This window comes from Poecilia formosa, unplaced genomic scaffold (assembly GCF_000485575.1).
Source record: "Poecilia formosa unplaced genomic scaffold, Poecilia_formosa-5.1.2 Scaffold19, whole genome shotgun sequence".
NCBI classification, from domain to species: domain Eukaryota; kingdom Metazoa; phylum Chordata; class Actinopteri; order Cyprinodontiformes; family Poeciliidae; genus Poecilia; species Poecilia formosa.
The window spans coordinates 1,476,304-1,500,915 of record NW_006799958.1 but is presented as its reverse complement, the minus strand read 5'-3'; the positions used below and the strand labels follow the sequence as shown (position 1 = coordinate 1,500,915).

The window sequence follows — 24,612 nt, the reverse complement described above, 5'->3', positions numbered from 1 at the left end:
TGCATTTTCCTGCCGATCAGACTGGAAAGGTTAGAAACACTCATTAAGGGCTGATTAAAATTGTATTTTGATGGCAACACAATGACTCTCAGTGGGTGTTTTTATGAAAAAGCGCATTTACTTTGATCAGAATAAGAATATGGTTCTTGAATTAGTCCATGCAAACAAAACAGATTTAAAATGACTCTGAGCCCAGTGGAAGCAAAACAATAGTTTTTGTTTCATTTTCAGTTTCTGAGAAACTTCCTGTAATTGCTCAAGTCCATGCAGATAGAATCGAAGCGCATGCATTTAGACACAGTCACACTTTTGTTCATTGCTTATTGAGATCCGACCAGAGGGAAACAGTATCTCATGTTCCTTTCAACTGTGATGGAAAATCATTAACTCCTGAGAGAAAAGTAATTAGACGGCAGAGACACTATGGGGAACACCGACGGTTTCTCTTTCCTATGGGTAGAGGCAACAAAACAAAGACAGTTCAAATGTTATTTTGCTCTAAACGATGATAAAAACTTTGATTTTATTCTTTGCCTGCTTGTAGGTATATGCTATAGAGAGCTTATTGTTGATGTTTTTTTTTTATAGCTTGTTTTGACACAAATACAATTCAGAACATTCAGACTCTGCCATGTTAGGAAGAATTTCAGTGTATATTTAACAGGATTACAAATGATGTACCAACACAAATGAAGTGGAAGAAAATTAAAACCTTCATGATGTTCCAAATTTTTCAATAAAAATCCAAATAGTGTGTCGCTTGTTTGCGTTCAGCCATCTTATCAGACGGTGAACATGGTCCACCTTTGTCTCACATAGTCTAAATACAATCATATCTCTACTGTAAAAAGCTTCAGGAGCTTGCTTCTTAAAACTAGCGAACAAACAGCATCAAGTAGACCAAAGAACGCATCGGGCAAGTCGGGGATAAAATTGTGAAGAAGGTCAAAGCTGGGTTAGGTAACACAATATCTCAGGCTTTGAACTTCTCGTGGAACACTTCAATCCATCATCCGAAAATAGAAAGGGTTGGGCACAACTGCAGACCTACCAATAACCATCCAGTCCAACGTATAGCAAGGAGAACATTAATCAAAGAAGCAGCTGGGCCTGTGCTCTGGGGGAGCTGCAGATGGCTTCGATGGGAAGATGGCCGGAGCTAAATTCAGAGCTAAAATGGCACAAAACACTCTTACTCAAATAAGTGTATTCCTATACATATAAATTGGAAAATTTATATTTATGGGCACCTTCCAGCCAATCTTATTTTTCTGAGTTATTTTGCTGGTATAACCCTAGAAGACTTGCAGCAGGTCCTTTGGGGATGTTTTTCACCTGTAATAGACTTTCGCAGAATCAACTTTTGCTGCTCTAACTGCGTAAAAGGGGGATTCTGCAAAGTCAGGGGCCGAAGAGAAATGAGTGCCAACCCTTTTAACGATTTTTATTGATGAACTGAGGGATACTTTTCATAACTACGAACTACTTTCTATCACATAAAGTCCCAACATGTAAGCGTGCGACTGCATGACATTGTGAAAGACCTTTTACGGTGTATGAATTGTTTTGCAGAGTCCTGCACGTAATGCGTCACCACATGAGTCCATTAGCGCCTGTGACTTTGAAGATTAGACACACACAGGTGCAACAACCTGAGGAAGCAGAAGAATACAGAATAAAGTTCAACTACTTCTGAGACGAACATTATAGAGGCATGTCTATGACGACTGGATGTCGGCGTGTGAGTCCTCATACCATTTTTTATTTATTTTTTGTTCTTTTCTTGTGAGCATCACAGATATGACGGCGCAGAAACCACGTGTTTTACGTAATGGAAAGCCAATCTTTCAATTCAACTCCTCCTCTCCGCCTCTTCCTAACAGAGGTAATTCATGCGAACGTCTCCTTCCCTTGCGCGCCGCACTTTTCGGAGATGTCAGCAGCGTGGTGATGAAAAGACTTGGAGCAAATTAACCCACAGAGGGGAAGAGACGCGAACACACTCCGGGAAATGCACGGACACACCACCAAGAGCCCGAACCTGGCTTCCGCGGAACCGCTGCGGCGTGGGACCTCATCTGTGAGAAATTAAAACTGGGGCTTGCTTGTGCTCGCTACATGTCCTCTCCAAAGAATACGCCTCGTACGAGACGTGAATTGGGCTCGGTCCCGCCAGCGATGAGGCGTTCCGCCGGGGCTGTCGTTGCAGCAGTGTGTGCATAGGATGCATCCTCCCCTGGCTTTTTGATGCTGTGCAGATCCACCCTCCTCTCTCCTCAGAGTGATGAACTAACAGGCAATGATTTTCTCCTCGGAAATCAGCCGTGGTTTCACGTCTTCACGTTAGTTGTGTTTGTTTACGGACGACCCGTCTCCTCCAGGTTGCGACACATGCAATTTATAGAGTATTTTTTCTATTGTAGACTAGTTGAGGGGGCATCCTCCACACACGGCAGAGGGGAGAAGAAAACACACCATTATTCCGAAGTCTTGACAGACACTGACTGCTTTTGAATGAAAGCGCACGGGACTTGGATCTATAGCCCACTTGTTTCTTTCCTTCTATGTTCCAACTGGTAGCCTTGTTAGGGGGAACTGATCCAATTGTGTTATTATGCAACCGCAAGGATCTCATCTATATCTGGGTGTATAAGCCACTGGATTGCTCTTCGCCCAAATCAATGTGGTTTCTTTGGAACATTTTCAGCAAAGGAACGCATATGCTGCAGTGTCTTTGTGGCAAGAGTCTTAAGAAAAACAAGAATCCAAGTGGTAAGCTCATCACCATGTTATGCATATACACTCCTTCGTCTCTATGTCAGCCGGCGCGATGCCTGTGCGTGTGGGTTTAAGTGTGAAAGAGTCTGGGTTAAATTGGTGTTTTTGTTTGCGTGCGTGTGTGTGTGTGTGTGTGTGTGTGTGTATTGTGGATCTGCAATCATATTTATGCAGCCGGCGGATCATGCAGTGGCAGAAAGAGAGAGGAAAGGGAGGGAGGCTGGGAGTGAGGGAGTGAGGGGTGCGGGGGGGGTATACAACTTATTCTGTGCGGCTACTACGTATCGGAGAGCCCAGGTTTGTGGACGCAGCGCTCAGACACGCATACAGCAACAACCCCCCCGCCCATCCCCTCACCGCCTCCCTGCATCACCACAACGCCGTGATCTCCTAACTTTTTAAATTACGCTTGCTCACTCTTGCTCTTTCCGTCTCTCTCTCACACACACACACACGCACACACACACCACACACACACGCACGCAAGCAAGCATACGCCGCAAACGCTCACACACACTGAAGCTAGATGTTCTCTCAGAGGTTCAGATTTTCTTTTCCTTTTTTTTCCCCCTTTCTCCCCCTCCTGATTCCTGCTAACTAGATTATTCCACCGTCGGGTTGACTGCAGCAGCATCCAACCCCCCTCCCCCCCTCCTTACCCTCCTCTTTTACCCTGCATCCCTTCTTTCTTAAATGAGCTCCACTCGCTGTGTTTCCTGCCAGTAGGAGACAGACCAGTCTTTCATGTCTGTCACTTTGGTGTAAATGCGGGCCAGTACTCATCATGCGGGTGATTTTTTTTTTGGAGGAGGGGGGGGGCACTTTGTGTCGATCTTATGTGGGAAGAAGAAGGCAGGTGGTTCAAAGGTGCGAACAAGGCTCCATGTTGCAACAGAGACTCCCTCTCCACCAACACTGTTCCCAATCCGTTGCTTGAGCCGTCCATCATTTTTTTGGCCACTCTGTAGTGTTTACCATAAGTGCACTGCACAGCGTTGCTTATTCCTTGGTTTCAGGGGCCACAGGAGCCTCTGGTTTTCTCAACAGGCTGCCAAAAAGCAGCAGGCAAGACAGCAGCAGCGTCAACCTCATGCATCAGATGTAGAGATGTTGTGCCCAGCAGCAGCAGCAGCAGTACAGTTTCTGAACGCTGCAACTGCAGTACAGTAGATCAACGGCATCGTCCCTCTGTAGTAGGGTTATGTCTCGATGACACTGCCATGTTAAAACCGTGACTCTTTGCCCTTACAACATGCTCAGGTATAGAGTATAGTTGTTAGTCTATCTCACCTAAAAATGCTTAACTTTGCATCAAAGCGCCATAGTTATACATGGGGCTAATATAAAATCAAGCCCTGGAATATTATGTGACAGATCGACAAAAGTATAGTACGTATTTGCACTTTGTCAGCCAGTTAAATAACTACCAAATAATCATACATAAATACTCGTGGACAGATGTTTTCATAGTTACATTTTATAGCATATTTAAAGTGAGAAAAACGAATGGCAGCAAGGAAAATAACTGTCTTCCGCTACAAGTTTGTCTTGTTCATGACTTTTAAAGCATCTGATAGATTAAGAACTTCTTTTGCAAGTTTGGATAAATCTGAATCTGTCTTGACATAGGCCCAAAGGGTAGTCTAGAATCAAGTTTATCTCGTTTCTAAACAAGGAATAGTTCAAAGTTTATGAAGTGAGGTTATATCTGGTTTTATTAGTGATAGTTGTGCCACCTGAGGTGGAAAATTGACATATCATTATAAGTTTGTAGTAAAGTCCTCAGAGATGGTCAAATGGGCTCCTTGCCTTTAGTTCATTTTTACAATATAAAAACACTTGTATCTATGCTTCTTCGGTCCATATGACGTGTTTGCAAATATTAAATGTCAGCAGTTTTGCAAGAGATCATTGCTGTCTCGCTTTTTTGTCAGCTGAACCGCATCGGGGTTTCAACACAAAGTTAGTTTTTATTGCCACTGACTTGATCAGGTGCATTGAAACATGCATCAGCCTCAATTAGTGGCTGATCCTGTCTTTTACATAATAAACAAGGAATGGTCAAATGTGTGTCAGAATCTTTTTTTTTTTTATTTGTTATTTTTAAAGGTATTGTCGTTTAATTAAGCACTTACTGGAGCACTGTGGTTTACACTCAACTTTAGGGTTTTTACCCAATCATGGAGCATGACTGACCAGATTGCTGCTTCCCATAGACTAGACATGCACTCAAGCAAATGAAAACCTGTTTATGTGCAACTTACACTGCAAGCTGATGCATTCCCCCAGGGTATGCTGTCCTGGTCAGAGAGCCATATCATCCATATCAAACATTATCACTGGCACTGGGCCATGACTGTCTAGTTGTGACTGACTGACTGACTGCTGTTTCGAAAAGCTGCTCTATGATCCTGCTTCCTGTACTTCAACACAAAGAGGGCAGTCAATTAAAGCTAACACTGAAGTGCCAGTCGACTGAAATCTGAAGCTGCCCCTTTTGAAGTGAGAGTAACCGATATTTACTCCGCAGATAATTTTTGCTAAATTGTAAACTGATGGTGTGGACACAAAACCCATTTGTATGGAAGCAACAGATGGAGCTTTTAGTTTATTTCACTGTTATGTAGGCTAGAATACAGCCTGTCAGTGGGGTGCTGTGCTGTTTTATACAACTTCAAAGCTACAAACTTTTTAATTCTGCAGTCAGAGAAATTACACTCACAATTAGTTTCAGTTCCAGTAAAGTTAAAACACACACACACACACACACAAAAAAAAAAACAAACAGTTGGATAGAGTAATAATTTATCTTGCATTTGAGGACAGTGAAACCTTTGTGGCTCTCTGTCAGTACAGAGAACTGTTTCTAATACACTGCTCACCGCACTTGAGCTGCAAAGGCCCAGATAAGAGTATTTTTAGTAACATAAAGTGAGATAACGCAGTACGATCTGGCCTGCCAGACTGTATCAATATGACTCGTCTTTCTTGATGCTAAACGGTAACATTGGATCTCAGACGTCGTTCTTTCTTTAATCGTTTTACATGCTAAAGTTTAATGTTTGCTCAACACTAAGTTTACATTTGCTATAGTGCTTGACTTGTATCACAATGCAATGCCATGTCCACGTTTATTAGTCTTTTTGATGTGCTGTTAAAAGCTTCATTTTTCCACTTTGCCTCACTTTTCATTTGTAAAGTGTGTTTGCATCCTTTTGATTTCCTTGTTATTATATTACTTTGATCCTCATGCTACAAACCATAGCAAACGGTAATATGTATTTGTCTTGGCTGACTTGCGTAGCTATTGTGCATATGCTTGCAGCAGCAGGTCTTTCAGCAAACAGCAGATCTCAAAAGTTTTGCACAGCCCTGTTAAAATAACAGGTCACCTTCCTAAACTTTTCTGCCTTTAGTGTGACGGTACAGTTGCACTGGCCAAACTTGTTTGCAGAAATGTGAACATGTTTGAACTATTCTTGAGTCAAAGTACTCTTTGATTCACTTTTAGCACTAATCCTTTATCAGGAGGGTTCATAAATCTTATCGTCTGATATCTTGGCTTATTATTAATAATTACACATTATGTTTGCTACTCTGTTCAAAAGTCTATCTTAACGCAGATATCTGGTGATCCTAAATGTATTTTCTGTCAAAAATATATCTGGACTCTAGCAAGCTTTATTTTCTTCTTGTGAAATTATTTCGTTGATTTGGATTCATTCTTAGCAAAGGCTGGCCCATGTGTTCAGATCCAAAAAACAAACAGCTGCAGCTCAAATTACTGAAGAAGGTAATAGTGGTGTCAGTAGAAGGTTGTGTATTGGAGTTTGCTGAGAGTCTGTAGGTCTTGCAGCAAACTAATCAGGGGTCAGTACTGATCACTGATCACCTCTGAAAGCACCAACAGTGGGCATGTGAGGATCAGAGCAGGATCATGAGCAACAGGCGGAACCAGTGCGATGCAGCGGGCATTGTTCTGACTTTGGATGCCGTCATCCATGTGGATGTTAGTTTGACGTATTAAACCTAGCTAGGTTTTGTTGCACACCTTGTCATGGAAACAGTATCACCTGTGGCTTCTGTCAGCTGAATAATACATTCTGTCACAAAGCAAGAACGGCCAAGAAAAGCTTCTGGGACGAAACAAAGAGCTTTGGGCGTTTATCCAATTGAAGATCAGTGGGATGTGCTGCACAAACAAGTTTCATTCATGAAGATCCCACCACACAACTGATAGCACTAAAAGGATTTGCAACATCTTGGTGTCAGACACCACTGTGGGTTTAGCGGAGACCCTGCCTCAATGGGTCAGCGCGTTAATTTGCAGCAACATGTAACGCCCGATGTTTTACCTGATTACTGCATGACAAATAGAGAGATATGTTACATGTGGTCTGCATATTTCATTTTGGGTTCGATCACCATCATTAAATGGATTGGAATATTGGAATATCTTTGAAAATAGTTTATTCCTAACCGTCTCCTTATTATCTACTTTGGCATACTGCTTTGATTTAAAGCTTCTTGGACTTGTTCGTATTCTACAACAATGCCATCGCTTTCCGTCCAGATTGCAGCTTCATTTTTCATATCTTTCACATGTTCTGCATAATCTAACCTACCCCCCTTATGTTAACCGTAGCATAACGGCGTCAGTACATGTCTCGTCGTACTTCATTAAGTCGATTAACCAAAGAACCAGCTGAAGAGAAAATATGAAATTACAGTTTCACCCTGCAGCTTTTATAGCAGTGACAACTGTGCCAATGTCAGCACAGATGCCATTGTGAAACTTTGAGAATGTCAGAGAATAGCACACTCCGTGGTTATAAATGACAGGGATTTATTGAGAGGTTTTACTGCAAATGTCAGAGGGAAAAGTTAAGTCTGAAGTTGCGTTGCGTAATGAGGCTGATCTTTGACTGGTACTCATTGACATAGCTCAGGTTGGGGATGCTGTAAAAATGTAGATGTTAAACAGGCAGTTTCTCCAAAGAGCAGCCTTGCACCGAATGTGTGAAATCAGTGGGTGGCTTCCTCAAACTTGCGCAGCAGTGGCTCTGTAACAGAGAAGCGACAGTGCAGGTCACAAAACACCCAGGACTTCTTCTCATAGTAGGTCATGGGATTGCAAATTAAACTCAATTTCGGTATTGTGTGTGTGAGATCGAGGCGTCAAACCAACCAAAGCTTCAGCATTCAGGGTTGTTTTGTTGTGACCTGATTATTGTAAACTTGGCGAAGGACAGCAGACACTGTCATACAGTAATCATTTCTCAGCAGAAATAGCTCGCTTTCACACAATTATTGGCAAAACACAACAGTGACCCATTTTAAACTTTGCGGCACCACATTCTTATTTCAATTATCTTAGTACTTTTAAAAAGCCATGCATTTTATCAAACATCCCTGTCCATATATTAATTCCCCAAATAACTAAATGACAAGTAGATGTAGTGCAGTGGTTGTTATGGAGATTCAGTGACTCCAAGTCTTTGTTGCTGTTCTGCTCTGTGACACTAATTTTATGATGTTTACCACCTTCTTTACTGTGTGTGGCTATCACGATATATCTGGTCGCCGTCCAGCCCTATTTGTCGCTGTTTATTTGGAAATTTGCAACTTTTTTTTTTAAGTTTAAAAGTTTATTGTCCTCACTCTATGGTCAGGTTTTTTGGTGGGCAGGTTTTTTGGGTGAGTAGTTATCTTGTTGTTGTTTTCCTGGCATGTGAAGATCACTCAACGTTTGCCTAGAATGCTATATTCTATTATTTTTCCTATTTTGAAGAGTGAATAAAATTTTCAGCTGTCAAATCAAATCTATACACCAGAAATTGCTAGTTAAAAGTAACTACTCCTTCTGAAAAAAACTTTAAAAAAGTTAAAATGTACTATAGAAGAATTGCTAAGTTTACTCTTTCGCAAAAAGTGAAGATTTCTTACCATTATCATGACAACAAAAAAATATTGTCTTGCTAATTAATTTGCTCAACAGGTTGGATTTTCTTCCCAAATTCTATGAGAAATGATGCCACTGTTATAAAGGTGAATATTTTTCATGCTGCTTAGAAGTTTAGACTAACATTTTTCATCTTAATACTCCAAAAATGTTTACAAGACAAATTAAAGCAGCTTAAAATGTCAAATCAACTGAATAAGTAAAAAAAAAAAAAAGACAACAAATAATTAAGACCATTAGTTTGGTTGAGTGGAGCAATTTTTGGCACCACCTGTTTATGAACTAAACATCCTTTTAGTGATAAATTATATCTGACAGCTTTATGAATAGGCTGTTAATGCTTTTTAAAGAACAAAACAAAAGCTCCCTTTGGCTCGCCACAGTAAACGCTGCTTTGTTGTGTTGCACGTATCTTCAAGCTTTGCCTGTCATGTCAGCTTTATGAATTTACAAGCTGGAATGTAGTCATTTTTTTTTACTGTGCTTTTTTTTTTTTTTTTTCCTCCGCTAAGAAGCATTTTCCCCGTAAGAAACTCTGGTGCTGGTCTCTCTCTTTACAGCTCTCATTTCAAAACATGACCTCCCAAATGCAGTTTTTCCTATTCCAGAATATTGCCTGTATCCGAAACCAGGTTTTTGTGGAAACAAAGAGACGGCAGTGTAATTAAGAGACGGGCGTGATTAAAACAAGAACTCTCACAATTACAGAAAACAGCAGGGCTGCCTATAAACTTCCTCCTCTAACCGTCACTGCATTTTGCTAGGTTTCCTACAGAAACATTGCAGGAGGTTTGCAAATGGCTGATGTGTTGAAGAAAATCAGTAAATCCTAAAATCATCAGCCAAAGAATGCATGTTAACATATTTTTTGAGCCACACTCTCACATGCCCTTACAGTTGGGTTGAATAAAAAAGGCACAAGATAATTGTGAGCCATTGTTACAAACGCAAAATATATTTTTAGTCTCAGGATAATTAGGTCATGATTGACTTTTCATAGAGAAACAAAAACTCAGGGATTCCAGTCATTCTTCAGAGTAATTCACAGGGAGAGAAGTCATGTGTTGGTGCAGTGGGTATGCTACAGGTCAACAAGAGAGCCTGTTTCATTTTCATCTCTCTTGGTGTAGTAATGGCAGTGGTATGATCAGTTTCTGCAGTGAATTAGTTGTGACTATGTATATCCTGCTCCTGTGGAATATGCCCTGCTGGAATTTTAAGAATCAAGTTCTTGGCTGCCATTCCACTCCCCTCTGAGAGGCAATCAAGTTTACATACAAATCAGAAAAGAGAAGGGGAAAAGCATGTACTACTTCCATGTACCAAAAAAAAGGGTTTCTCAAAGTAGAATAATTATGTGTGAGACATAATTTTTATTTTTAAAAACGGGTATTTTGAAGATGCTCAGTCTTCCATAGTCCATAGACTATTTGTTCAGGAGAATAATAACATATGGACTTCATTGGAAGAACCTGTTGTCCACAATGCACTTTGGAAAGAAATTTAAAAAATAAAAAGAAGCAAAAGGGAATCTTAGTAAATTTGAAAATTTATTTTCGTCAAAAAAAAAAAAAGATAAACAAGACTATCCAATTATTAACTGAATGATATATTTGGTTTATTTTCATTTTCATGCCTGACAGTAAAAGAAACCCTAAAAATACATTTTGTGGACAGACATCCCATAAACCCAATACTAACAAAAGGATTCCAACATAGAAACTGTCACCATATTGAAAAGCATGTCCAATATGCATGAATTACTGCATCAATGCAGTACAGCTGATTTACAACAAACTCTGTCTGTCTACAGCAAGTAAGGTAAACCTGTTTTAATTGCAACTTTCAGCTGATCTGCATCGTTGGTCTGGTGTCTCTCGTCTCCTTCTTGACAACAGACTCTCTGTGGGGTTGAGGCCAGGCCAGCGTCCTCGACTATTAACCACAGTGATGCTTTGGTCATTAAACCAGGTGTTAGTTTTGCCAGTGTGTGCAGACGTCAAGTCCTGCTGGGAAACAAAGTCAGTATCTTTATAAAGCATGTCAGTAGAAAAAAATCATTAGGTGCTTCAAACATTTCTGACTTTGATAAAACAAGTGGACCAACAGCAGCAGATCGCACAGTTTCCCCAAATTGCCACTATGAAAACTTCACACCTGGCTTTCATTCTTCCCAATAAGCCACAGCTTTGCAGCACAAGAATAGTTCCTTAGCAATTAGCAAGATGTTGGTTGAATCTTAGGCTATGAATCTTCACACTGCACCCTGAAGTGACCCAATTTTGATATTTTGTTAAATCGTATTTTTTTCGTTCACACTTCCAAATATATGCGACCCGTATGTGTTCTCCAGTGTGAACTGCAAACGACCTGAAAGTGTCCTGCATGCACAGTAGAGGGCGCAATAACGTGTGCTCAGTGTTTTGCCAACTGCTATGAAGAAGTGCTCAGTGTTTGTGGAAGTAAACATAGATGCATAGCTTACACATTTGAAGTTGTGGTCCAACTGGAGCCGTTGTTGTTTTTCTTCCTGCTTCTGGGTGTCGGGATGCAGAATAGTGACGTTTGACGAGTATCAGTGACATTCAGATCAGATGAATGCGACCTGGACATTAGGTCACATTTGAATTGGATTCTTATTGGATGTCATCATGACAGAAGAAACGAGGTCATGGATACAAGTGGCAGAAATTAATTTCCTCCATAAGGTGCCTAGGCTCTCCCTTAGAGATAGGGTGAGAAACTCGGTCATCTGGCGGGGACTCAGAGTAGAGCCGCTGCTTCTTCACGTTGAGAGGAGCCAGTTGAGGTGGCTCGGGCATCTGGTCAGGATGCCTTCTGGACTCCTCCCTGCTGAAGTGTTCTGGGCACGTCCCACCAGGAGGAGGCGCCGGGGAAGACCCAGGACACGCTGGAGGGACCATGTTTCTCGGCTGGCCTGGGAACGCCTTGGGATTCCCCTGGAGGAGCATTAAGTGAAAAAAATCATAATCGGGTCACTTCAGGCTGCAGTGTGAACGCAGCCTTTGTGTCCCTCTGCGATATAATGAAGTGTTCCAAGTCAAGACATTGATCCACAACACTTTGCATGACGTGAAAAGTTCTCAGTCCACTTTCCACTTAGCTTGGACAACGGAGGCCTTAGATTTATTTTTAGTATAAAATGAACGTTTCATTTCAGAGTAAACCTCTCGAGGGAAAAGTAACATTTCTAATTTGGCTTAAATGTAAAACAGCATACTGTTCTTTGTGAGAGAAAATTCTATAAAGCATGTTGAATTGTTAAAGAAGAAACTGTTGTCAGAATGAACTGCTGGGAGAAGAGGAGCTGATTGCTTTGTGGTACCTGTGGTGTTATGACTTGCTCAGCGGAACATGTAGTAAAAAGATAACAAAGTGATTACTGTGAATGATGCTGATTTAGCAAAATAGATTGTCGAAGAAATGTTAGGTTGCTTATATATACTGTGTGTGTACACACACACAGAGAAAGCACTTCTTGATCTGCCAAAGAAACCTTAAACCTCGTGCACCAAAAGCAGAAACACATCCTCACCTTTCTCCGTCTTTAATGGCAGCTTTAGTTCTGCGGCGCATGTGAGTTATGTTTGACACGGAGTGCTGAAATTGGCTGTTCGTGGATGGGCGCTGACAAGGACTTGTCAGATGTGAGGTGAAAACCTCGGCGAGCGCAACAAATTTTTCTCATTTGTCAGTTTTATGAACATCACCGTCCTGAATCATTTTGAATCATTTGAGCCCAGAATCGTTTCGGCTCAGGCCTCTCAGTCATAGTGTTGACGCCACTTCCTTTGGTCTCTGTTGAACAACTGCAAATGAGGCCTGAACAGCTCATTCCCAATGGACTTGTGACGGTACTGCAAACATTACATTGCATTTGCATCACATCTTCATCGGCCAGGGGAAGCAACCCTCGGCTTACGGGTTCTTCAACATTCGTTTAGCAATTATGTATGGATGGATGGACATGTACAAAAAAAAGTCAGGTGATATGTGCCTAGCAGAAGAAATGTTTTCTGAATTAAGTTCTGAACTGAATGATCACTTTATATTGTTTCCACCAAGCCACCACAAAATCATATGCATTCAGTCCACACACGGGACACGATATTCCAAGTGGTGAATAACGTTGCTTGTTAGTGTCATCTTCCTGTTTTGACTTAACTATTTTGAAGATAGTTTTCTCGCTGCACAGAAGGATGTTTTCGGAAAATTTGACTTTGCTGTGTGGGTTTTAGTTGTGGCTTCCTCCCACAGCCCCAAATTGCATTTGTTAGGTTAATTTGTGTTTTTGAATTGGCTTTAGAAGTGACTGCGTACGGTTGCTTGTTTCTGTGTTGGCTCTAAGGACTGCTGGAATGATCTCCATCCCACCTGTGACCCTGAGGGCAGAAATGAGAGAGCAGAAAATGGACAAACAGCTGCCTTCCACTCTTGCGCTGTTATTATTAAATAGGAATGTATTCTTTTAATGGTATAAGTAATATGTTAATATGAAGAACTACATACTGGAGCTCAAACAACTTGGTTATACCATATTATGGTAGATTACAATAAGTCAAATTTGTTCCAACTCACTTGTTGCTCTTCAGTTTCTTTCGCCTTACCGGTTTCCTTCATTTCATGTTTCTTCTTATTTTAACAAAAAAAAAAATCACTATGCTGACCCAGATTTCATTGTTCCTTAAATCGACAATAAGAAACTGCAATTATATTGTTAAATATCAGAGATTTAACATGAAACCACCGGATTAAAGCTTCGATTTTCTGCTTGTAATTTGGCAAAAGGATTTTGTGTGCAACCATGAATAGCAACATTTTCAGTGTCATTAACATTACCTATAAAATACGCATGTGGCTCAATTATAGCTTCTCTTCATAAAAGAGTGATGTGTATATTTCAATATAGTTTTGTTGCATTTGCATGAATTTCTCTGCATATTAGATACATGAAAATAATGCAAATTCATCTGGTTTTTCTCTGACAAAATGACAAATGGGCTGAAATGTTAAAGCGCTTTTATTAGACTATTTAAGCACTGTATAGTATAGTCATTGGGATTTATCAGCAAGCTGATTTATCTGTGCCAATTTCCTTAATTTTGGGAGATCGGTGATCGGTCGATACATAGATGTGAAACCAAACTTCTCCCCCAATCTTGTGTACTTCAGCAAAGGTCTAAAAATCAAGCACTGTCCTCTTCTGCTCTGCTGTGACAGAGGTTTGACTGACAGACCGGCTCACCAAGTCATGTCTGCACATTTGCAGTTAACAGTAATTCCTGCCCTGCTGCAAGTTCAGTGACTTTCTTGCTACATTTAACAACAAATCAGAAAATAAATAAATAGAAAATCAGCATCGGTCAAAATCTGAATTGGTAGGTCAGGTTTTTGGAAGATAGTCATTGTTGATCGGCCAGGAAACTGCAATCGGTGCACCTCTACTAGGCATATTCAATCTCTAATGCACACACATTCATACACAGACTAGCAGACAACTTGCTCAGGGGGACATTGACATTTGGCAGTAGGAAGCTGGAATCAAATCCCCAACTTTCAGATTGCACGATGACGCCTTTCTGTTGAACCACAGTCGTCCTAAATGCAGATCGTAGTGATGTTCCATTGATTAAATTGACTATTTATCTCTGTGAATGAGATGTATATTCATCTAAATAAAAAACAAAACAACATAAAGCAGTTTTTTTATTTTTTTCTGACAGTCATTTCTTTTCACATTACTCTTGCTTTGAATGTAGGGTTTGTCGTAGCAGCTGCAAAATTGCTCAGGCGAGGGAAGCAGCTTGATTTGAGGCGAAAAAAAAAGAAGCTCTTTTGACGCTGACTTATTGTGGCTGACAACCATTGAGTGTTCACACTAAATTTTGATAAGCAAAACTAGTCTCTGCTGACTGGATAGTGAATACACTGTTTTTTTTTTTTGTTTTTTTTTAAACGTAGCTTGACACCTGCGGACACAAATGTTCAGGGATGTGCCTATGATTTTATTTGTTGTCAACGCAAAGACGAGCGTGACTCATCGCAGCATTTGTTTTGGTGCCTGTTGCTCTTTTATGTTCTCGTATAAATGTGAAATACAGAGCTTATTTAAGACTGCGAACATAATATCAGCAACTTACCAGTACTGAGATTGGGTAAAAATTGCTATCTACAAATAAGGAGGCTGTATTTTTTTTAAAGACAACATTTCTTTCCACGAACCCTGTGATATTAAGATGCTTTTGGAAGCAGTTTGATCGTACGACATACGCTCTATCCACTTTTGGTAGGCTGTCCTGTGTCTTCGGGAAGCCTCATAAATCATCTTGTAATTTGGTTCATTCCCTTCACTTAACAGCAGGAGCTCTGTTACACACTGTATCATCCGACTCTCCTATGCTGTTATAAGTGTTTGGGGTGAAAAGCCTCCTGTCTAAACGGTGTCAGAACTGCCTTTCTTTCACACCTTCCGCCATCGAATAGGAAGTAACTGTGTCAACGATTTAGTGAAGCTTTTCGTGAAAAGAGTTTGCAATGAGATGCGAGGAGTCTCTGGAGTGATGCATTCTTTTAAGAGTTCATAGGTGGAAGTTGTCACGGTCGGCGTGTTTTTTTTTTTGTTGTTGTTGTTTCAAGGTACAGTCATAGTAAAAATGAAGCACATCTTTATGTTCTGTGGTTTTATGTTGTTCATAGAGGTTTTTTGTGGTTTACTTAAAAGACTTATTTTTGCAACTTTTCCTTCACTTTTGTTCAGGCGACATGTTACTCACTGTAGGGCTTTGACCTATTTTAATAAAACAGAAGACACTCCAACAATTTAAAAACTACTGGAAACCAAAGATTTTTTTTTTTTTTCATGAAAAAATTATTAATAACCACAAGCTGCAGTCGCCTCAGCGATCTGGTTTCCAATCACTTGAGGTTGTTGTATAGCTGTTGTCTCTCAGTCTTAGTGTGTTTTAAAGTTACTTCTACTTATATTTATATATACAAAGAAAAGCAATGGAAAGGTTGATTGTGATTTGTTTTTTTTTATACCTTAAAGACTTAATAAAGTCTTGTCTCAGCAACAGTTGCTTTCATAGTTTTGAAAGTGAAGCGTTGGGCAAATAGGTGACCCAGTGTTAACACGCCACTGGGTGGCTGCCACTAGAGAATCAAGGATTTCCCAAACATACAAAACACTACTGTGGATATGTGTTTGGTGAGAAGAAGACATTATAACATGCTCTAATGGTCAAAAAGTAACAAAAAATATATTTGTCTTTCATAATAGCATTGTGAAACCTGTGTGGCTTTGTGGTCTTAAAGTTAGGTCTGAATAATTGTTGAATCTGGTATAGAGCAAATTATTTACAGAGCTGACAGAGAGCATGGTTTCATTTAAAAAGTAATGCTTTTGAAACTACAAAGACTATTTGACATAATATCCCTAAAGCTAAAACTCCTTTTTGTTTTCTCTGATTATATACAGATGGTGTGGTAATCATTGTTTTGTTTGTTGACCACAAAAGGAAATTCCCATTTTATCTCCTTCAGCACGGTAGAGTTTGCTGTTTTAAATATTTTGACACATGTCTGGCACCTCTGGCGGAAGCTGCTAGTAATGTGTTAATCATGCCCAAACTAGGTCCATGTAGCGACTTCCACCTGGAAAAGTCTATATTTTTATATTTGTTTTCATGTATTTTTGTGTGTTTTTTAGTCAGTCTGTCTCTTGTATATTAAGAAGATATGATATCGGCCTTTACAATAAGCCATAATCATACCATTATTTAATAAGGAAATGGAGTTTCCTTAATCTTGGATTGCACCATTTCACTTTATGGCTCTGGACAGCTTATTGGGGACATGAGCAGAGGAGAAGAGGATGGGAAGACCTACAAACTGTCTAATCATTTATTTGGTAATTTTATATATATAAAAATATTGATTTTTTTAATTATTATTAAATTCTGCTTTCTGTTATACTACAGTCCTTACAAGATACTCTCATTTGGACTTTTTTTCTTCTGCTTAATAAAATATTTGTTTACAGATTTCTATTTTACACACTGTCCAAAATTTTAATTACATTTTATTAGTACTTGTGCCCTTGCTATTTTATTGATTTATGTTTTACCTAAAGACTTACCTAAAGTCTGACTTCAGTTAAGTATGGAGAGCTGACTTGAGTTTTACACCACATCATATATCAAACTTTTACATAATGTGGTGTCTCTTTGTTGCAGCCCAAACCCTTTGCAGTTATAACATTATGGAGACATTAATGACAAACTTTAAGGTACATGTGACCTTATTTGTCATGGTTTCTCGCCATGCCGGTTATTTTGCTACGTCGTCCACTTGATATTAACGCTCAGCTGTCATCTGTTCACTATGATTGCCTGCTTGTATGAACTTGTTTGATCTGGCGAAACGACCAACATAAGAGGGGAGAGTGAACCAAACAGGACCGAGGAGCAGTACCTTTCAAGAAATGACATGATTTTTCCTAAAATCACGTGACCAGGAGCTGCTCTCAGTCTTAGGATTCTTTGGGAATATTGGTCCTGGCACCTGGGAAGAAGTGCCATCCGTACAGGAGATGAGAGTTATTGAGTCTAATAGTATAACAAATCTCAGGCTCGCTATGATACTGTAGAGCTATCATTAAATTTAGCCAATATAACTTTTTTTAGCCAATATATAAGTTCCCCCGCTATTGTAGAATTAGCTGGCTTTGTGTTTTTTTTTTCGCTGACTGTTTATTTTAGGAATTGAACGACTGTCAGCAAACCTTTTTTTCTGCTTATATCAGTCTTTGCAATATAAAGTAAAGCTAGGTTTAATAAGATGAAAAAAGATATAATAATAATAATAATAATAATAATAATAGTAATAATAATAATAATTAATAAAGTAATATGTGACGTTATTGACTAAATGAAGGGACATATTTGTGAACTAAAAGTCTTCCCTGACACATTGGCTGTTTTAACTCTGAATCCCATCATCCGGTCTGATACATAGGAGAGACTACAGTAAGAAAAGTCATTTTTCGTAATTAGGATAAATATATAAAGGCATCCTTAGTTTGGTTGCTAATTTATATATCTGCACATGTTTTAGGACGCTGTCCATCCTTTCAAACAATCACAACGAGTGTAACCAGAACTGTCTTGATAATATAGCATGTACAAAAAATCACACATGCTACCCCCTTCACATACGCACATAAACACGCACACACACACTTCACCCCAAACATCACTGACGTCCTCCTTCTTTAAATAAAAGTAACTTTTTCCCCATCCAGCGCATTCTAGTTCCAGTTCATCAAATATAAAAACTTTTTTTCTGTTATTGCAAATTACATTTGGAAAGAAAGTGCTAAAACTGAATCCTTGGAAAGTTGAGACTTGAAAACTGTTTATCTTTGGCTTATGACCTCATGTTGTAGCTCATACATGGCACAGTTGACAAAGCAAATTTGAAAATATTATGATCTAAACACAACTGTTACGAAACTTATGACAGACTAAATTCACTTTTAAGAGTTTAAGAGTTTTTCTTTCTTTTTTTTTTTTTTAAAGAAATAAGTCTAACAACTTTACCAATGTGGTTCTTACCTGTACAGGCTTTACAAAACTATACCTTCCTCCTAGCTTTTTCGTCACAAAAATTTATTTATTTTTTTTGTTTTTTCTTATTTTCTAACAGCAATGCTCAGCTTACCCTTTGGGTCAATTCACCCCAGTTTCATATATACAGTATCATCAAACAATTCCATAAAAAAATATGATCATTTGATTGTATTTAATTTGACCTGTAAGGATTTTACAAAACATCTGATGGCGTGTTGCAAGGATGACTTGTTAGGCAGAAACACAGAGCAGGGACTGTAGGTCTGCTGATTCTCTGTGCTGAAAGTACCATTCAATTATTTGATTATGATAGATTGCTGATGTGATTTCATGACTCACTGCTGGTCTGCAGCTCATTTATTACCATTGTCCGTCATCTCTGCCCCCTTACCGATGGCATAAGCTGTGCTGGATGTTCTCTCTCTCTCTCTTTATTGGCATGAATAAAAACATAATGAGACAATGCTGTCACGGTTTGTTGTACAAAGATTAAATTGAAAACTTAATCAAGTAAGACAAAAAAAAAGAACAAAAGTTTCGTAAGTGATTGAATTGAAGCAACTGGAAATCCATCTGAAATTAATATAATTCAAAATAATTCATAAGATCTTTTCACTTCTTGGACAAAATGTAGTTTTGAGACATAATTATCTTATTAATTTGCCAGGCTTTTGTCAGCCATTTGCAGCGTTTTTAGGTAACGGCTATCATGTTGCTCCATGTAGAGGTGAGCAATCTGGTCAAATGATTTTAAGTCTTCTATTGATAGAATACCCCAATCAATTATATAAATCGGAGTGAAACTCCATCTTGAAAAGTTAAAAAAAGGGGCAAGAAGGAAACATCTTCAAAAAGCCTGACCTTGTTTATAGCAACACCCTTTTTTGTGCTTTAAGCTTTATAGCATTACCAAAAACTATGTAGAACATTCTCACAAAATATTACTGCATAATATTGGGAGTGCATGGCTTTTAAAAGTGAAATTTATTTATCGTTTTTTTTTGGGACTATAAGCCGCTACTTTTTTCCAACACTTCGAACCGTGCGGCTTTTTCTGTGGAATTTTCTTCAACCACCAGGGGGCACTTTAGCAGGAAGTGAATAATTGGAAGTCAAAATTGGAAATCAAAGAAGAAAGCACTAATTTGCACTTCAGCTGCACATAAGCTCGGTGTGAACGAAACCATAGTTCGGCTTTGAAGACGGAGGGCTGGGTCGTTAACATATCCAGCAGATTTATTAGGATGCACCCCTCTACTGCCCTCCGCTGCATACTTATGGAAAACCAAGAGCAGCAGAGATACCAGCGGCTTAATGTACGTTTCCAGTTTTTTTTAAATTGTAGGTGCGGCTTAAAGTATGGTACGCTCTGTAGTCCAGAGAATGTACATTTCCTGCTATCCAGAAACACTTCTCTTGTTTTGCAGATGTCACTGTGGGCTTGTCAAAGTGCTAAATTAGCAGTTGTCTTTTCCTAAAGCTACGTGGACAGACAAACCTGAAGAAAAATAGACGATTGTAGAACTTCTGGGTGTGCAGAGAAGTATCTGGTAAGGTTTTGCATAGATAAAATGCCCTAAACATGCTATCCTCTTGGCTTGAAATAAGCGAACTCTGTTTAACAAAAACCATTGGGTTTTCTCAGACGCCCCAGTCTGTTGCAGCTCATGGCCGCTCACATAAATCTGGATCCTGCCTCCAGAATCTGCCTGTTAAAAATGAGTCATTACTTTTCAGTGTGGCTCAACATAGACACTTGCAAATTTTGTGACTTGATGTGCCGCTATGAACTGAATTTGTCTGCATTGTATTATATCTAACGTATGGAGGGGAATTTGAATTATTGAATTTATGTGATAATAGAATTGGCTACATACAATAGATTAGTTTGTCCTGTTAAATGTCTTTAGTTTAAATTTGTTATTAATTGGCACTACATCAATACATTGAATTAATTTCAGTGTAACGGGCTTAGAGACTGCCTTATAACCATTCTCACAATCAAACATGGCGTAAAAATGTCCATCTATGTCAGAAACTTACTGGTAAAATTATGCCGTAACTGTTGTTGTGACCAACACCTCTAATTATTTGTCTCTTTTCCTGAGCCGTTTCTGCTCCCACGTCTGTTTCCTTCCTTTCGTGCTCATGTCCTTCAGTTCACAATCTTACTAATCATTGGAGAACAAACACCAGCAACATGTTTTACCTTAATTTTCACACTGGTATCTCTGGATACGTTTGACATGATGATTGTGCTGGGGAAATAAATCATAAAATCGATGTAAATCAAAGTTGGAAAAGTTACAGTTTTAAAATTTCACATCGTACTTTCCCAACAACTTTTGAAATTGGAAAATGTTGAAAATGCGGAGCCTCTTCTGGCAGTATGGAGTTATGCAGCGCTGCCTCTTCCCCACACGTTGGTGCGCATTGCCAGCCAGCTGGCTGAAAGAAAATTTGCACACTTTTCCCTCCGTTGCAATTTCAGTTGTTTGGAAATATTTCCAGTCTTTGAAAAAAATGGGAAGGCATTGTGGTGAGAACTTAAAGCAGTGACTTTTATTAAGGTTACACAGTTCTTAAACTACATCTAGAGGCGACATTTTTAACAAACCTTCTCATTGCCATCAATAGTTTACAGCGTTGAGCTGACACAGTGTCATGTTCCTGCCCTGTATGCTTTTCAAAACTGAAACTGCACTGTTTGTTGGGTTGCAGGAGTGTGTATTTCCTGGCCTGTGTTGAGGTATTTGTACTTTCATGATAAAATCTTACATAAACCTGTCAGCAAAAAAGTACCAGCTAAGGCTTGAAAGGTTTGCAGGCTGTTCTTATGACCCGAAGGAGTTTCACGTAACTTACATCGCTCCACAATGCTGCCATAAACGGAGAAATACTATGCAAATAATACAAGAGTTCCCAGTGTAATTCAATATTTCCATCCTTTGTTTTGTTTTGTAGTGTTTTGCCACCTGAGTCTCATAGTTGTGAATCTGCCGGTGTCCCTCTGGGGTCACATTATCGTTATGACAGCGAAGCAACTCTCAGCGCTTTTAATGCAGGGCTGTTTGTTTCTCCCCGCTTTAAAGAAGCGACCCTTGTGACCTGCCTGTTGGGGCTTTTTGCCATCTTCCTCCTTAGAGAGATTAATTACCAGAAGGAAACCGCCATCGACGTGCTCATGAGATCTGATGACTCCGTTCTGAAGTTGATTTCAGGGCAGAAAACTACATTGTTGCATTTCTTGTACTCAGACAATGCTTTATAAATTGCGGTGTGCATCGCGGAGCGGCCTTTTATTCGCACTGTCACAAACAGACGGAGGACTTGTTGGGCTTTGAATGATGCGACTGATTCCTATTGTCTATTCAGACTTTTGGACATGAAACAAAGAAAACAAAACAAAACAAAACATTTTGCTTCCTTTTTTTTTATTTCATGCAGTCTGATGTGGAGTTTTCTTTCATGTGCAGATCACTCCCCTCTCTTTGTACCGGGGTCTGTTCTGTGCAGTGCTGGAGGTTGTGTTGTGACTGTGGTTAGCTGTGTAGATTTTTGCTGCAGTGCAGCAGGGAGCATTGTGCTGCTGCCTCTGTCTCCCTCTCTCTCTCTCTTTCTTGCTCTCTTTCCTCCTTTCTCCCCGCTTCTTGTCTCTCTGTATATGTGCATTCATTTTTGTGTACATCATTTAAGTGCAGTGGAATACTTCCAGTGAGTTTTGCTGCTTCAAAGCGATTTCCCTCAGCTTTCTTCTTATTCATGACAACAGTGAAACGGGAGAAGCTCAACACGTTTTCCCATGCTTCTTCTCTCCTTCTTTCCTTCCTTCCTTCTCTCCTTCCCCGGACTGTCAATTAGATTTGTCAATAATTTCATGATGACCTTTTGCAAGTTCTTGTTTTTCGGTCTCGTTTTCTCCTCTACTTCTCACAGTTTCGGGTTGGTTCCCCCTGGGGCTGTTGTCCTTTATTCAGACGTAGAAACGGAGCGATGATGGCAGTGACTGAGTGGCCTGTGTTGTTGTTGTGGTGGTGTGTGTTTGGCTCTTTACGCAGAAGGGCCAGTTGTTGTTTTTCTTTTTTTTCTTTTTTTTTTTTTTTTTGTATACCTACTAGCCTAGATTTAGCAGCAACATTTTCCAGGACAAAACACCTGGCTAAACGGGACATAAGGGGACAATTCAGGACTTTTTACTGTGTAAGGGTAACAAGCAGTTGTTATCTCCAGGAGATAAGTCTTAAAGTGTGCAGAAGTTTAACTTTTTCATACTTTGCCACGTCATAGCCACAAACTCCTGAGTTTGTGTGTGATAAAGAAGATTGAACGTGGGTTTTAGAAAATGCCTCCCAAACAGCATGATGCTGCTTCCACCATTCTTCACTGCAGGGTGACATGCAATGCTAGTTTTTCACCCAAATAATATTTTTCATGTTAGCCAAAAAGTTTAATAAAGGTCTAATCATCTAATCTGAGCAACTGTTCTCCTGCATGTTTTAATGGCTCACTGTGAACCAAAAACAGGACTTCTTACTTATACTGTCAACTGACTTTTAACTGTTAATTGCCTGATCTAAAAATAAAATGATGTGTAGAGGAAAAAAATGTTATAGGAGGTTAAGTGAATGCCCTGTTATTAGTAGTTCACTGCCCGGCTGCCTCCGAGAAAATTGCTCTTGATGAAGTACTTTATATATTCCATTCTTTATGCGCCTCGTACTTCCACCATCTACACTATATAATCAAAAGCTTTTCTCCAAAGCCAACGTGACAACCGTTTGAAGGCTCAAATGATGAATTTCAATGATATGATAAGACGGCAGAAGTCCTCTTCAGTCTTGCCTCCTCTTGGTCTTTTAGTTTTAATCTCTCCAACCGACTCGTTTGGATTTATTTTAAAATCCAAACGATTTAAAATCGTTTGGATTTTAAATCCAAACTGGGTGCAGTTTAAGCACTGGGTGCAGTGCTTAAACAGAACCTCACTTGGACAATTCTGAGATACCTCTTTAGTAGCTTGTTCGACATTTTTGTTTGCAGATCTAGTCAAACGATGTATGTGCAGGTTATGATTCGCCGTGTCAACCAACGCCTTGCAGCCGCGACATGACAAGGGCTCAACGTTTCTGGCTGGTTACCTCCAGCCAGCTGAGGAAGTGGCAGTGATATCAGTGGGATATGGTTATCTGGTGGCAAGGTGTTGGCAGGTTCTTTACAAGTGGGTGACAGACATGGTATGTGTGTGTGTGTGTAGCTGCACGAAGAAGGCGTCTGTGGTTGTGTGACTGGGTTAAAGGGTTGCATCGAGCTCAGTGCCACACCAGCAGGAGCGTGAAACACTCAGCGGTAGTTAAAGCAACATGTTTATTACATGTCTCACGGCTCTTGCTGTAAAAAGTGCATTTTGAAAGTTGGAGTTAGTTTGATTTTGACAACATGGAAACGGCCTCGTTTGCTAAGATTGTGGAGCGGCATGTGAGAAAGGCGCTGAAGGCTGAACGCGGAAACGGTGAGTGGTAACAGGATGTTTGTGGACAGCTAACGAGTCTTGATGGGGCGTATCGTCAGTTTTATAAAATTCTGCAACAGGGGACAAATTACAGATGCAATAATCAGAGATCCTTTGGCCAACTTTAAGTTTTAGCCATTTCCACTTTCGAAATGAAAGTGAAAGAACTGCTGAGTTGTCTCAGAGGAAAATACTGTTTCTGTTATTGAAGCCTCCCACACCATTTGTGCTTCCTGTGATGTAATTTTTAAACACCAAAAAAGAAAAGGGGGAGTACTGCAATCTCCTCAGGTTTTGCTAGTGTTTTTTTTTCTCTCTCTGCTTTTGGTGTATTTCTGCACAAGATTTACAGTTTACACCAAATAAATGTAGAAGCCACTTCACCCATCAAGTTCAGCACTTTTTGTATCACTTTGCAGTTTTTCTCTTCTCAGAAACTCACACAATGGGTGCGGAGGTTTTCGAAGCAAACCTTTACGTCACTGTTATTATATCAACTAGCTCTTCCAAGTTCCTTGACATTTTTATTTTAATTTTATATTTGCTTTATGGCTGCACAGTGCCATAGTTAGCACTGTTGCCTTGCAGCATGAAGGTTCTTTTTGTGTTTATTGTCTATGTCAGGGGTGGGCAATCCTGGTCCTCGAGGGCCGGTGTCCTGCAACTCTTAGATGTCTCCCTGGTAGAACACATTTGAATCCAACAGCTGAATC

At 39.7% G+C, this 24,612-nt stretch overlaps 1 protein-coding gene across 1 annotated transcript in view; it reads left to right on the top strand.

Moving 5' to 3' along the window:
• Window positions 1-1,253: 1,253 nt before the first annotated feature.
• The window catches only part of fgf14 (fibroblast growth factor 14), a 109,756-nt gene continuing 86,397 nt past the window's right edge, over window positions 1,254-24,612 (top strand). The window contains exon 1 of the mRNA XM_007547183.2: window positions 1,254-2,772. Within this exon, the coding sequence (XP_007547245.1) occupies window positions 2,565-2,772 (208 nt within the window). The 5' untranslated portion in view covers window positions 1,254-2,564. The remainder of the gene's footprint in view (window positions 2,773-24,612) is intronic.